This window comes from Harmonia axyridis, chromosome 6 (genome assembly GCF_914767665.1).
Source record: "Harmonia axyridis chromosome 6, icHarAxyr1.1, whole genome shotgun sequence".
NCBI classification, from domain to species: Eukaryota; Metazoa; Arthropoda; class Insecta; order Coleoptera; family Coccinellidae; genus Harmonia; species Harmonia axyridis.
In genome coordinates, this window is record NC_059506.1 from 20,898,670 (window position 1) to 20,914,167 (window position 15,498).

The window sequence follows — 15,498 nt, forward strand, 5'->3', positions numbered from 1 at the left end:
TCGTCTCATTGATTCGTTATTCTACACAGTTGCTGAAAAAATATTGTACGCAACACGCCCGAAAATGGTTTTTTTGTACTCATAGACTTCCAGGATTTTTGTCTATTCGTCCAAAAAAAAAACGATTTTCCGGACTTACGTAAATTACTATTTTCGCGATTTTCAGCAAAACGGTAAATTACCCATATTGTATTCTCATCTATTGTGTAGATGGAATAAAAATATAATTTTCAGAATCGAATTAGAAGTAGCAGAATATGACCACATTAAGGTGAATTCAAAAATTTTGATATCAGGGGTGTTTTTATTAAACCTCTCGAAATTATACAGCATGGGAAAAATAAGTTTCATGATGTGCGGTGATTTTTATAGTGAATTCAATGGGAAAATCATAATTTCTTGCAAAGAAAACTGAAATTCATTATTCAACTGAGGATCCTACAGTAGTTTAAGGTTACGTTAGGCTAAGAGGAATAATTTTGGCAGTTTGCTTGCTTAAATTACTACCGTTTGAATATCTCTCATCAAACATTGAAAAAACCATAGGTACACAGGTAACAATTTTGCGAAAGACAAAACCATCGAAATTTTGAAAGCCAGGCCTACACTTTCATGATTCTGATGTAATGAATCCTAAAAGTATCTGAAGATTATATATCTTTAAAATTTCAATTAATTTGCGATAACCGTCCAAAAGTTATGACAGATCTCTTAATACCAATAATAGCATTTTGGGAATTGGTGGATTCTACTCGAAACTTGATGCTTGCCAACGTACATGTGCAAGTTGAAGTAGCTAACCGACGGAAAAATGGAAAAAATTTATGTGTTTATCCAACTCTGCATTCTTACTTTTTTAATTATCAATGAAAGTTTTATTCAGAATGCGATATTAGAATTTTCAAAAAAAAAAGGAATTCAATTTTATTTCGTTCTGTAGAGAAGTCAGGTACCTACATCATTCAACTATGAATTGATAGAAATTGACATCAATTAAAAGCCGCAGTCATTCAAATGAACTGTTCATTGAATGTACGTTTTCAGAATGTTTATCAATAGTTTCTAAAAAATTTGAGGTGTGAATCCTTACAAAAAAATAGAGTGCATCATTCATATATGTAATTTTTTTGAGGTCCCCCTGATTAGTTACAGCCCCCTAAGGATGTCGCTCAGAAAACAGTTCTAAATGTTCTTCAAAATACTGGCAAGAATGAATTTGATAAAACATTTTATGCAGGCGAGGAGGCATTCAAAAAACCTTAAGGTGGTGTTTCCCTATGATTGCAAGGGGTATAAAAAGGTACCCCTTTTTTCCATATTTCAATAAAAATTATTCAATAAAAAAATTAATTTCGAATTATTTTAGAACTAGATTTCAAATAGTGAGCGGATGTCATTTTATTATGACAACTAACTAATTTTGATTTACTTCGATTCAGTTACAATTATTGGCTTATCATTTTGAGATTTTTGTCAAATACTCAAACACGTTCACTACGACAATGGATTTTGCCCATTTCCCATTGAATTAGATCTTTGGGAACTTGAAAATTATCTATAATATTGGCATCCAGGCCCGGTCTGGCCAGGTCGGCAGGTCGGCGATCGCCGAGGGCCCCCGGCCAAGGGGGCCCCCAGCTGAATAAAACTAAACTAAAAAATTTTTGAAAAGATGTTTTTTGGCAAGTTTATTTCATTTAAACGTTAAGGAAGACTTTACCAAAGATATAGGAAGCAGTTATGGCCCAATTGGCTATTTTTGTACGATATATCATTCGATAAAAAGTTTATGAAAGGCTTCTAGAAAATACTGTAGTTGAAAACTCGAGTGGACTTGCATTGTAAAGGGTGTTTTTTCGAGGTATATAACTTTAAGTTGGCATTACTGTTCAAGATGGCGACTGATTTAACAGCTGTCAAGTGATTTATTCTCAGTTTGGTTTGGCAATTCATCAAATTCAGCCAAACGATCATCAAGTAAGGCGTAGATTCGTCGAATGGGCCCAAAAGGAGATTGCCGTTGTTTCCGATTTTCATAAGCGAATTTTGTTTAGCGATGAAGCGCACTTCTGGTTGAATGGCTACGTCAACAAACAAAACTGCCGCATTTGGAGTGAAGGTAATCCTCAAGTGTATGTCGAAACACCGTTACATCCAGAAAAACTGACTGTTTGGTGCGCTTTATGGGCTGGTGGAATCATTGGTCCGTACTTCTTCAAAAACGATGATGGCCAGAACGTTACAGTCAATGCTGATCGGTATAGAGCCATGATTACTAACTTTTTCATTCCTGAATTGAACAACCATGATGTCCAGGAGCTGTGGTTCCAACAAGACGGCGCAACATGTCACACAGCTCGTGCTACAATCGATTTATTGAAAGACACGTTTGGTGACCGCCTAATTTCACGTTTTGGACTTGTGAATTGGCCTCCAAGATCTTGTGATTTAACACCACTAGAATACTTTCTGTGGGGCTATGTGAAGTCATTGGTCTATGCGGATAAGCCACAAACCCTTGACCATTTGGAAGACAACATTCGCCGTGTTATTGCCGATATACGGCCACAAAAAGTCATCGAAAATTGGACGTCCAGATTGGACTACATCCGAGCCAGCCCAGGCTGGCTTTATTAAAAATGTAATGCCACAAGATTATCTTGCGGATAAATAAAATTCATGTCAATCGAATAATCAATCGTTGTTTTATTGCAATTTAAAGTTCTATAGCTCTAAAAAAACACCCTTAACAAGCGTGTAACTTCAGAATTAAAAATTATTCAAGAGCACGTTTTCGCTGCCGGGGGAGGTTCTCGTCTTATTTCCTGAAGGGGGGGCCTCAAATCAGCATCTAGCCGAGGGCCTTCAATGGAGCCAGACCGGGCCTGTTGGCATCTGATAGATCTCCATATCAAATGCCAATATTATGTTCGATAGCGATGAAGAAAATGACATACATATTTGAAAATAAGCGGACTGATCATCAGAAAGAAATAATGAAGGTTTGCAGAACCAAATTTAGATTATTCGGAAAAACTGGTGGAGAAAGAGAGAGAAGAACAGTCAAAAATTGAAAACAAAAGGAAAAACTGAAGATTATAAATGGAAAAATATAAACTTCATTTCCCCCTGCATTGCGTAAGTGTTTCAAAGAATATTCCTTTAAATATATGTGACATTTAAATTTTGTTAATTTTTCTCTGGTACAGAATTGATATTTTCTTCTTTCCTTAAGGACCTGTTTTTCACAATTGTGCACATGTTTTTTTTGTTTTAAAAATGAGTCATTTTGTGTTGAAACTGAATATACCTTTATCTTTGTTAACAACAATAAACGTCCAAATTGATGAAAAATCGGGGCTGGAAGAGTTAAGATGACGGTGTACACAAACACAGAAATGACCGAAATACATTTTGTTTTCGTTTTTCTGGTGGTAATTCTATAACAGCATTTGGACATGTTGAAATCGACCAGCACTTACTGCTAGGGAGCTAGAGCCATCTATTGACAAACAGAGGGAACTTAGTTGCCCACCTTTACAGAATTCATTTATTATAATAAATCATTAGTTCATAACTTAATCACAGTAGAAAAAATAAAGAATAACCATTTCTTCATTTCTTGGCGGCTTGGTGGTCAACATATAATTCATGATAGGTCAGTGAATCCCAGGAGTTCCCTGATATTTCGCAAACGTTGCACGATGAACTAGTTAATCGAGATTATAACTAGATAGTATAGTAATAGTAGATATCAGATATCGCACGATTTCAAAAGTCAAAAATAACATACAATTTTCATTCGCATAATTCAATTGTTTCTGCACTAAACTATACCTATTGGTTGACGGCATTTCAGTTTTAGGAATATAAAAAACCTTTTTAATTTGCAAGTAAATGATCTAGGCTATGTAAACAGCTCTCGGAATCTGGGAGCAGGGACAATGACGTGAGGGAGGACTCTTCATTGGGCACGAAAGGGCTCTCAAAATGGTGAAGGATGCTTAAGCTCTCCTATGGTCTTCACCAACTAGGCTTCTTAGACCCGAAGGTCCCACGTGGTTCACTGATGGCTCTGTTACATCAACAGGGTCTGGTGCCGGAATTGTGGGACCTCGCTTCAATCAGGCTATCCATCTGGAGAAGGACTGTTCCATTGTGCAGGCTGAGCTATATGCAGTTCTAGTCTGCGCGCTGGAGAATGTTCGCAGAGGATACTCTGGCGAGCACATTTACATATGCTGCGACAATAAGGAGACTCTGAAATCTCTATACGACGTTAGAGTTGACTCTCCATTAGTAAAGGAGTTCAGGAAAGCTCTGCGTGAGCTGGGTGCTGGTATCTTTTTGAAAGTAATCTGGTGTCCGGCCCTTGCGGAGATACCCGGTAACGACAAGGCAGATACATTGGCTAAGCGAGGGGCCGGAGCAGCATTTGTAGTTCCGGAGCCTGCGCTGCCAATCAGTCGCACATCTGTCAGAATCTTCTTCAGAAGCTGGCTGAACGAGGAATTTTCCACGGATGGACTTAGGTGGTTGAGGATTCTCGTGCGCTGAGGTCGAAAGACTCGTGTTGCTAGAGAGGAAACAGCTTAGTCTGGTAATCGGCGCATTGACTGGCCACCTTTCAATAAACATTTGAAGAGAATAGGATTGACGAGCTGTTCTCTATGCCGCTGGTGCAGAAGCACTTATTAAACGGACCAGCACATATTTTTCAACTGTGGTGACTTAACTGGGTTAAGGTCAACGCACCTAAGAAATCCAACACCTACTATTCCTATGGTGAGAGGGACCCCTCCTGCCAGGCTCGCGACATTTTTGTCTTAATGTCTAAGGATCTGAGTCTCTCCAGAAAGATGCGGATGAACAATAGGCCACTGGGCCTCAGTTCGGCTGAATGAGCACAGCACTAAGTAGAAGAAGAAGATCTAGGATACCTAGATATAAATAGAGAAGGATGTTGACTACACAAAAAATTAAAATATAATTAAAGATTTTCTAAGCACTCAAAATATTGTAAAATTAAACCACATATAAAATGACAATAAGTTTCTATGATCATACAGATTTCTGCTAGTTCAACTACAAACAAATGACTGAGTACACTATCGAATCTCTCTAGTCTCTACTACTGACCGCGCATTATGCTTTGACTTATTCCTATTCTCATCTCGATGCAAGCATGTACACCCTTATGTAATAAAAACATAAAGAAAGAAAGGTAAGATAGAAATAGAAAGAAAATCGCATTGAGGAGCTATAACGCTGTTTCTGCAGGTTTACCTACTTATACTGAAAACATATGCACTTCGTTCCAATAACAAGCGCGATCCCAGGGGGAGGGGGGTGTCAAGGGGATCATGCCTTCCCCCAAAATAAAACCACCTAACACTTAATATGCGTTTAAAGCAGACAATGTACAAAATGGTCCCATAAAAAACTTGAAGCCCATAACGGCGCCCCCTCCCAAAATTTAAAGCAAGAAAAATTGCAACAAACACTTCGTTTCAGATCCTTCTACATCATCCAGCCGCCATACCTCAAGTGGGAACGCAATACTTTAGAGCACCCCTCAACCAAGAGATGGTGGTGTCCATCAAACCAGACATGATGACTACCTCTGAAGGACTAAGGAACTATGATCCTCGCAGAAGGCAATGTTATTTCCCTGAAGAACGCCAACTCTTGTATTACAAATCATACACCCAAGAAAGTTGTAACATTGAATGCATGTCTAATTATACTTATAGAAGATGTGGTTGTGTTGCTTACCACATGCCACGTAAGAAACATAATTTCCTAAAAAAATATGTTGAGTAATGATAAATTAATTTTCAGACCGGGAAAATATGGATATTTGTGGATCTGGAAATATAAAATGCATGATTGATGCTAGAAGTGAGTATGTTTATTTCAAATTGATTTATCAGCTAGGCAAATCCAATGATAAACTTGAATAGTTTCAAGGTATAAATACAAAAGTCGATTCAGATACTTCAACATAATAGAATTAATTATAAGTAGTGAATTGGTCAATAGTTGAATGAGACGAAGGACTGGCATGAGTTACTATTTTCTGATGTCTTCACTCTAGGTTTGGGGAAAAAATTCGTATTTATTAGCGAATTAACTCTTTCGAACTTTCTATAATAGGTATAGTTCTTCCTATTTCACTTGGAAGACTCTTCAAAAACTCTTGCCCAGTTTTCATTGGATGTCATACCGCAAGCATTATTTATGTAATTGTATTAAATTCTAATGTCGATTCTTTCGGATAATTGCAACATGAATAGCTTCTTTTATCAAATCATGAATGCTACTATTTTATTTTACTGTGTTAAAATTTGATAATTTTCTTCTCTCGACCTTTGATATACTAGCAAGGAATATTATCAACTATGATCGTTGTGTTTTAGATGAAGTGGAAAATGTTCTGTCTGAAATATGGCAAACTAGTAATACAAATGATGAAATTGATCGGAAAATGAGGTGGGAATTTATTAGTGAATCTCACCTAATTCTTTTTGTAATCCGCCAAAAAACTTTTCTTCTATGGTATTATAGTCCTTAGGATGCGAAATCATTAGCGCCTTTGAAGGTAACTGGAGGAATAGATTTGATTGCAAAATATTCATCTTCAGTTTTTCAACATGTGTCACAGAATTTGCCGACTATCATCGTCGCGAAACCATTGAAAACCTCTCTTATTTTCTCAGTGACTGTAGAATTCTTCGTCGGTGTTCGCTTAAATTTTTTTTAACGGCTCTTGAATATTTGAAATATTCTGGCGTATTTAAGTGAGTTTGAATATAGTTTATTTATTTAAAAAGAAAAAATCAGTTACACATAACACAACGTACTAAAACCGAGTACAAATGCTCATTTTTTTAATTCACCTACGCTCTGGTCTGTGCGAATCATTAGAAAGATAATGAAGAAATGATAGCTGCAGCCAATGAAAGTAACCAAATCAGCATGCGGTGGAACGTGGACTATATTAGCGATGAATTGCTGGAAATTTGGAGAACCCTCATATAGTCAAAACATTCTGGCTTCCTCCAAGTGACTTTGTATATAGGTACCGGGTTTTTCACCATAATTTGACCCCCCCTTCAACTTTGATACTAAAAGAGGTACAAAAAAATGTTTTTTATAAAAGTTTCACGAAATCAACTATTGTTTTTCAAAATGATTTCACAAAGCGAAATATATACAGAGTGGGCAACATATTGATAGTAACTTCATTTTTTCAAATGGAACACCCTGTATTTTTTTTTTATTTGACTAGCTCTTTTTCCCCTGATTTCGGATATATAACATATGTTTGGCCTAGCTTTCTTATTCTGAGTACCACAGAGTTTCAAATTTTGAGAACCACCTGGCAAGCTAAGTAATCGGTTTTCAAGTAGAAGGCTGCGATAATTCAAAATGCTCTTATTGAGTTAGCTCGTTGGCAAAGATATATGATATACGTTTGTCATTGAATAAAACTATTCATCGAATATGCACTACACAGAAGCGGAAACATTTGAAATATTTCGCTTTATGTGGAGAACAATAAAAATAAGGAAGCGACAAGAAGAGAATATATGGAGTTGCATCCAAATCATCCAATTCCAATTTATAGTGAAAACCGTATGTGATATCCTTGCCAACTAGATAACTCAAAAAAGAGCATTTTGAGTTATCGGAGGCTTCCACTTGAAAACTGATTACTTAGCTTCCCAGGTGGTTCTCAAAATTTGAAACTCTGTGGTACTCAGAATGAGAGAGATAGGCCAAACATATGTTATATATTCGAAATCAGGGGAAAAAGAGCTAGTCAAATATAGGAAAATATACAGGGTGTTCCATTTGAAAAAATGTAGTTGCTATCAATATGTTGCCCACTCTGTATATATTTCGCTTTGTGAAATAATTTTGAAAAACACTGGTCGATTTCGTGAAACTTTTGTAAAAAACATTTTTTTGGACCTCTTTTATTAACAAAGTTAAAGGGGGGGTCAAAATATAGTGAAAAACCAGGTACCTACTATACAATGATTCCCCCCAAAAATCATGATTTATTATTACTAAGAGCTACAGCCTTATAATATAGGCAGTTTTTTTTGTCGAAGCCAGAATTCGGAGTCCATATTTGCATAGATATAACCTTGGTAATGATAATTCAGTAACTTGGTATGTTGATAAAGATAAGAAAGTGCTACAGAATGGAAAAAAATTATCAGAGAAATATCAACTGTTTATCAAAAAGAATTCAAAATGCAATATTCCTTTATCAACTTTATTATCTGATAATCAGGAACAATAAATAACTGTTTAAGCCTGCTCACTTCTCGATTCTTGAATTTTAGAAACAGATTTTTTTTTCTATTACTCTTATCTCATTTTTTATAATTCTTCTACTGTTAATTTTTTTTTGTTTATAACTCTTTGATCCCCCCCAAGGATTGTGTTTGGGTACGCCATTGTTCTCTTGGGCCAGTCTTGACAGATACATCCAATATTTCTCTATTCGTGTATTCTTTTATTTTAGGAGTATGATTTTTTTTGGATAGATACTTTTCTCGTCGATTTCAATAATGCTGTCGCCAAGGTTTTTCATTCAATATTTAATGTTTTTTATTATTTGCTTTTGGTGTGCTATACAGGGCGTTCCAAGTTCGACGGCCTATTAGACGTTTCTGGAGAACAGGGCCGATTTGAAATCTGAAAATTCGGAATATGACATTGTTTATGATGCTCTATTCAGCAAAAATATTTTCGAAGTTCCGGCCCTTCCGGTTATACAAGAATTAAAGAAAAAATTTTCAAAAAAAATTGTTTTTTTTTCATTTTATTCCACAGATATTATCAAGATTTCCATTTTCAATTACTCTTTCCCAAAATTATTGCGTTAGTCCTCATATTTTTCAAAATATTAAGGAAAAACCGAAAAAAAGAGAATTTCCATAGTCACTATTACGTGAATTATTTTTACAATGAATATCCTATGCTTATACTCAATTCACTTTCTCAAACTAGAATGATGTTGGAATATCAAGCATATCATGAATTTGAAAAATATCATCATAGGGTGTTTCAAATATTGTGCCAAAAATTGTGAACAAAATTTGATTATAACTTTCGATTTTCAAATTAGAACCCTATTTTTTTGTGATTTCGTTGGATTCTACGGTGAAAAATAAGGGTAGTGTCCAAACATGATTATGCTCTCAAATTCAAAAATTCAAGAGTTATTCGAGATTTTATTGATTTATGTTATACCGGAAACTTCCAAAATATTTTAGCTCAATAGAGCATCATGAACAATGTCATATTTCGAATTTTCAGATTTAAAATCGGTCCCGTTCTCCAGAAACGTCTAATAGGCCGTCGAACTTGAAACACCTTGTATAGTCAGCTTCAGTAACTTTGAGGGGTTGTTCTCTAAACATATCGTTCCATAATTAGTCCGATTTCAAACGATAAGGTTCGCTTACTGAAGACGACTCGGCAAAAATAATCAATATCTCTGTGACAATTGTCCAGAAAATTCTTCAACCTGAACAAGTACCCAATTTTTATTTTACAGATGAGCTCATGAGCCGGCAGGTCAACCAAGGCATTCACTCACAAAATCAAGAACTCGAAGAGATGCAAGTATCTGACTGTAATTGCTTGCCGGGATGCACCACATTAACCTACAATGCTGAAACATCTCAAGCAGGATTCAATTGGCAAAAAGTATTCCAGTCTTTCAAGACCAACTTCAGCGAATTTCCTGGGTAATTATATATATTATCTCCCTTGATTTAACTCCCCAAAATTATTTGATTTAAAGGAGATGAGCCGAACATAAGCTCACTTCAATTTAGATCTCGTTTCCATGGAGATATAGTTAATCCTTTATATGACATTATTTATTATTTTTCATATAGCCTTTAAAATAATATATTGTGCAACAAGTGTGGAAAGTCCAACTTTTCTCACGAGTGTGGAAGTTTGTGGTAAAAGCCTGAAAGGCGAGTGCATCAAACACACGAGTAAGAAAAGGACTTTCTCCACATGTTGCACACTATACTCTTTCTTAAACTTCACAAATTTAAATAATTCAAGTAATGTATCTAATTCAATTCAAAATTGCCTTCGTTGACAGTATCTGTTCATTTCTTGCGTTTCCATAGAAACGACTTCTCAAGAGCCTAATTTCATTGGAGGTGTGGGCAAAGTGCCAAGTGGAATAATATTTCTCACAGTATAAGCAATAGGTACATAGTTTTGAAATTGAGTAAGCTATGAAGAATACGCTGCTTTCCATAGCACTTGTAGGAAAATATATTTATCAAAGGAAATTGAAGTTTGGCTGATCTCGAGTTCACGTTTCCAGGGATCTTTGGTTAACCATAATCAATATGATTTCCCTAAAGTCAATTTTCCTTGCAGGATACAAATGACGAGATTGAATATCTTCTTTAAAGATCAACAATTCATCACATCAGAAAGGAACGAGTTGTATGGTCAGACAGATTTTCTAGCCAATTGTGGAGGTCTTCTTGGCTTATTTGTCGGATTTTCGTTTCTTTCAATTGTTGAAATTGTATATTTTCTATCTTTGCGATTGTTTTGTAACGCTAAGAAATTCGGTAGGCACTATTGGTCTGGCTCTCCAGAACTGCTGGAAAATGATGCTTATATACATCCAAAATCTAAATGAAGGCTGTCAAAGTGGAATAGATTTCAGGAAAATAAGGAAAAAGAAAAATGCAAAAGGACAATATATAACACACCCAGATATTTTCTCTGTATGTTCCATTATTGTACTCGCTTGACAGATTTTTGAATTATTCTAACCAGATTCACTACAAGATTTCGTTATCCTTGGTAGCAATACTCAAATGTCTCAAATAATACAATCATGAGTAATTATGTACCTTTATTGAAATATTTCACTTTGCGCAATAATGATGAACACTTCAATCACTTCATTTGTTTTTGACACTGAGATCAAAGACTGTTTAGAACTGCATTGGGTGATCGCACTTTAACATAGATAAGTAAGTTTACTACTTACCTCTCAATTTCGAGTTGTATTTATGGTTTGATGAATAAAAGAATGATTGAATTTTAAAGATATTCCACCTGAAATATGATTTGCAACGTCAGAAACTACTTCAATTGCTCTAGATGTTTTATTTTTCCATATTTATCGGCACAGTAACATAATGAACATTAAAATGAAATAAATATAACCAAATATTGTAAGTGAATATGGTTATCATCAATTCAATTTCACATAGTTCATATAGTTTGAAGAATAGAAAACGGTTGTTCCAGTTTGAACTCTTGGTGGACTATTTATTGTTCGCTCAAACATAAATGATGTGAATTTGGGCTTTTATTTGTGTATTAATATAAACATAGCAATAAATAGTCCTCCGTAAGTTTAACTAAAACAACCATTTTGTATTTCTTGTGAAATTGGGCTTTTATTTGTGTTTAGGTATATTTATAAACACACATAGAATCCCAATTTCACATTTATTAAGTTTGAGCTTGAAATAAATAGTCTACCGTAAGTTCAAACTGGAACAAAAGTTTAATATTTTTCAAAATCTTTCACATTTGATCCAATTTTTCAGATGTTTCCATATTCATATAAAAAAGTGAAAAAATTTCTTCATTGGGTTGATCCAATTCGATTGATGAGGAAGTGAGTACAAGGAACCTACGTCTTTCGAATAAGAAATGAGAGAATTGTTCTTTATATTTTGAATGATAATAAATATATATTTTACATATTTCAGCAATACCAATAAATGGTGAACATAATATTGCGTATTTTTCTCCGCCAGTGAATTTTTTGTAACCCATATCTTTATTTATTCCGGTGATTATTGAAAGAGGCATCCATTCACATATAATATAAAACAAGTATGCAGATAATCTGACATTTGAAACTTCAATTGAAGCCAAACTTATAGATAATCTTGCGAAATTAATAGATGTAAGGTACAAATTGTAATCATTATTGTTATGAATACTTTTTGATGATTATCTAAATTAATGAGAAAACAATCTAAAGACCGCAAAACCATAACTCTCCCTCTTTTCAATACCTCCAAGTATAAAGTCCAAGATTCCTACATACCTCATTAAAAGAAGCGCATCCACCAATTTATATTCAAGAAATTTATCGGTATTTACTGGTGTATTTTCCATAATACTGAGGAGAAGAATTCCTTAATGAGCACACAAGAGATTGAAAATACAAAGATAAAATGTTAAACGGAGATAAAAAAAAATTATTGAAATTTTACTAAACAATGACTAAAAAACATTTTAAGGGCTAACTAATGGCTAATATGAGCTTATTTCAAGACTCACTATTACTCTAAATTCGGTTCCAAGCTTTTTACGGTTTATGAGTTCATTATCGCTTTCAAGATGATTTCTTTTATTGCACTACGAGTACGTCTATGTCCGAGGTTTATTATTGATAAACGAAAAAAATGTTTTCTTTGACCTCAGGAATCTTCGGTTGAAATATATGTACATGGTGGGCAAATAAGCGAGGTAAGCGGCTATATCCCAGGATCGTAGAGACTTGCGGTAAAAATTTTTACCACTAAAGTGAACACAACAACACACTGGAAATTGTTTTGAAGTTCATACCTTTACCACTAGGGGTCGTAATAGCTATCCTCGAGTAGAAATATGAATTTTACTCGAAAATATTTCATATCAAGTTGATGAAAAAATATCATCACTGTAATCCTTGGAAAATTCTGTATCTTTCTGAATCATCACTTTTGATTTCCCGAAATCAAATGAGGGTGGGGAAAAGGGAGAAATCTGAATGATTGAAATGTCTGTAACTTCAGTTTGGCCCAACATTTTTGAGCAAAATTGATCTCGTTTGAGAGATAACATCTTGTTGATTGAGGAAAAAATATACTCATGATAAATTTGCTTTTGCTGCTTCTGATAGGGAACGCTAAATCACAAGTTAAAAGTTTCGTTCATTTTTCTCCGAAATTTCAAATGTAATGATAGAATTTTCCCAACAGAGAAAGAAATTCCATAGAATTCACATGAAAAAACCTAGGGGTAGCAAAACGATAGCTTCAGGCATTCTGGAGTTATGACCGAAAAAATATATTCTTCAACAGGTGCACTGAAAAAACAAGTTTCTTTTGATGTTCTATGGCCACGCATGTCAGGGTTTAAGAAAAAAGGATGACCAAGAACAAATTTTAATGCAACATATAAATGACTGGAGTAATGATAATAAAATTTGTTATGAGTGTTCGATTTGTCTTCCGTCTTGGAGCACACATTTTTCTAATCTATGTTCAGTCAACAAAACATCCGCTTCGATTTCGACCGCTGCTAGTTGCTGAATGGCATTTCAGATTATTTTTTTCATATCTACTCTCGTTGATGATTGTGGTTGATACACGATGTCTTTTATGCGTCTCCATAAATAAAAATCGAGAGACGTCAGATCGGGTAACCTGGCTGGCCAAGGAAATAAGCTTTTCCTTCCTATTCAGCATCACTGAAATGTTTCGTTGATGTGGATTCTCACATCGAATGAAAAATGAGCTGAGCATCCGTCCAAATGCAGGAACAAGTTTCCCCTGGTTGCCAATAGCACATCTTCTAACAAGATCAGCAAATCGTTTGTTAAAAAGTTTTAAAAAATGGCATCAGTAAATGGCTTATCGAAAAAGTGGTGCGCAATAATTCGATTTCCTAAAATTTCACACCACATCGTTCAGACTCCAGCGATCTTGGTGCTGCACTTCTCTCATCCAATGTGTATTTTCAGCAGACCAATAATGTGAGTGATGTCTATTGACTCCCCATTACTACGAACGACTTCTTAAGGAAGAAAAATTCCAATATATAAAAGAGAACATAAATAATTTCTCCTGTGATATGAACATTGTGTGCAACAAGACGCAAAACAGTTCGAACATTTGAGAAAATGAATTGGATGTTCGTATTCGATTTTCTTGAGTCCTGGGATGTGTGGCCATAGAACCTAAAGATACAATTTGGTTTTTTAGTGCATCAGTTGAAGAATATCTTCTTTCGGCCATTACTCCAGAACGCCTGAAGCTATAGCTTTGCGACGTCTAGGTTTTTGCATGTAAATTCGATGGAATTTCTATTTCTGTTGAGAAAATTCATTATATTTGAAATTTCGGAGAAAAATTAACAAAACTATGAACTTCTGCCTTAGCGTTTCCTATCAGAAGCAGCAGAAACAAATTTATCATGAGTATATTGTTTCCTTAATCAACAAGATGTTGAGCCAATCTGAAGTTACAGACATTTCAATCAATCAGATTTCCCCCTTTTCTCCACCCCTATTTGATTTCGTAAAAGCGAAAGTGATAATTCAAAAAGATACAGAATTTTCCAAGGAATACAGTGATGATATTATTTCATCAACTTGATATGAAACATTTTCGAGTTAAATTCATATTTCTACTCGACGATAGCTATTACGACCCCTAGCGGTAGAGGTATGAACTTCAAAACAATTTCCGTTTTTTTTGTTCACTTTAGTGGTAAAAATTTTTGCCACAAGTATCTACGATGAGTGGATCCTGTGATATAGCCGCTTACCTCGCTTATTTGCCCACCCTGTACAATTCTAAGCCTCACTCTGTATAAGTGATATTGTCATCATTGAAATAATATTGGTTAACGACCTATACATTGAAATTTCGAACAAGAATTAAATGATATGCAGATATAAAGTTGGTAAAGTTGTAGTGTAACAACGGATGAGTAACCAACCCTTTATCAACTGGTATGGAATAGAGAGGGGTGACATTATATGCTGAAGGGTTGTTGTCCCCTCAAAATGAGCTAAAAATAGAGAATGCTTGGGTTGATGTGATATTCAAGAGTGAGAATTCACAAGTGCACTTTGTATGCCTCATTGACTCTGCTAATCAGGGCATGAAATGTTTCAGAATTGAAATTGGTAGTGATAAAAAGGTATCGAATAGGTTACAAAAATTTGATGAATTCTGGATATTGAATTCAAATATACAGGATGTTTATCTAGAAACGTCCTTTCCACTGCACGAAACGAATTTATGAGATAAGTTGGAAATCATATAAGTCTAAAAGAAAAAAATTTCAATTGGATGACTGTAATTCTTATGACTTATTTTATATGCTGATTTTTAGAACTCACAGCATGGAATTCACAGAGGAAACTTGGATTCTAATTTCCATTATATCAAGATTATTGAATGATTCTGTTAACTGCTCTTTTTCAAGATTTGAGATGTTCTACATTGAGAGAAGTATTTATTTGATATTATAGAAAATGAATTATATTTGAATAATATTTTTTGGCCACATGAATGAATTAATATTTATTCAATGGAAATGAAGAATTTGTTCAAATTTCCACCAATAATAATCATTTTTTTTTATAAAACATAGATGGTATAGCAAGGAGTAAAAAATTGAATTTGGAGAAAAAAA

At 34.7% G+C, this 15,498-nt stretch overlaps 1 protein-coding gene across 3 annotated transcripts in view; it reads left to right on the plus strand.

Annotated features, from left to right (window-relative positions):
- The window catches only part of LOC123682537 (pickpocket protein 28-like), a 31,475-nt gene extending 19,661 nt beyond the window's left edge, over positions 1 to 11,814 (plus strand). For all 3 annotated transcript variants that reach the window (XM_045621184.1, XM_045621185.1, XM_045621186.1), the window contains exons 7-10: positions 5,515 to 5,785; positions 5,842 to 5,901; positions 9,578 to 9,770; positions 10,429 to 11,814. In XM_045621184.1, the coding sequence (XP_045477140.1) occupies positions 5,515 to 5,785; positions 5,842 to 5,901; positions 9,578 to 9,770; positions 10,429 to 10,699 (795 nt within the window). In that variant the 3' untranslated portion in view covers positions 10,700 to 11,814. The remainder of the gene's footprint in view (positions 1 to 5,514; positions 5,786 to 5,841; positions 5,902 to 9,577; positions 9,771 to 10,428) is intronic.
- The last annotated feature ends 3,684 nt before the right edge of the window (positions 11,815 to 15,498 follow it).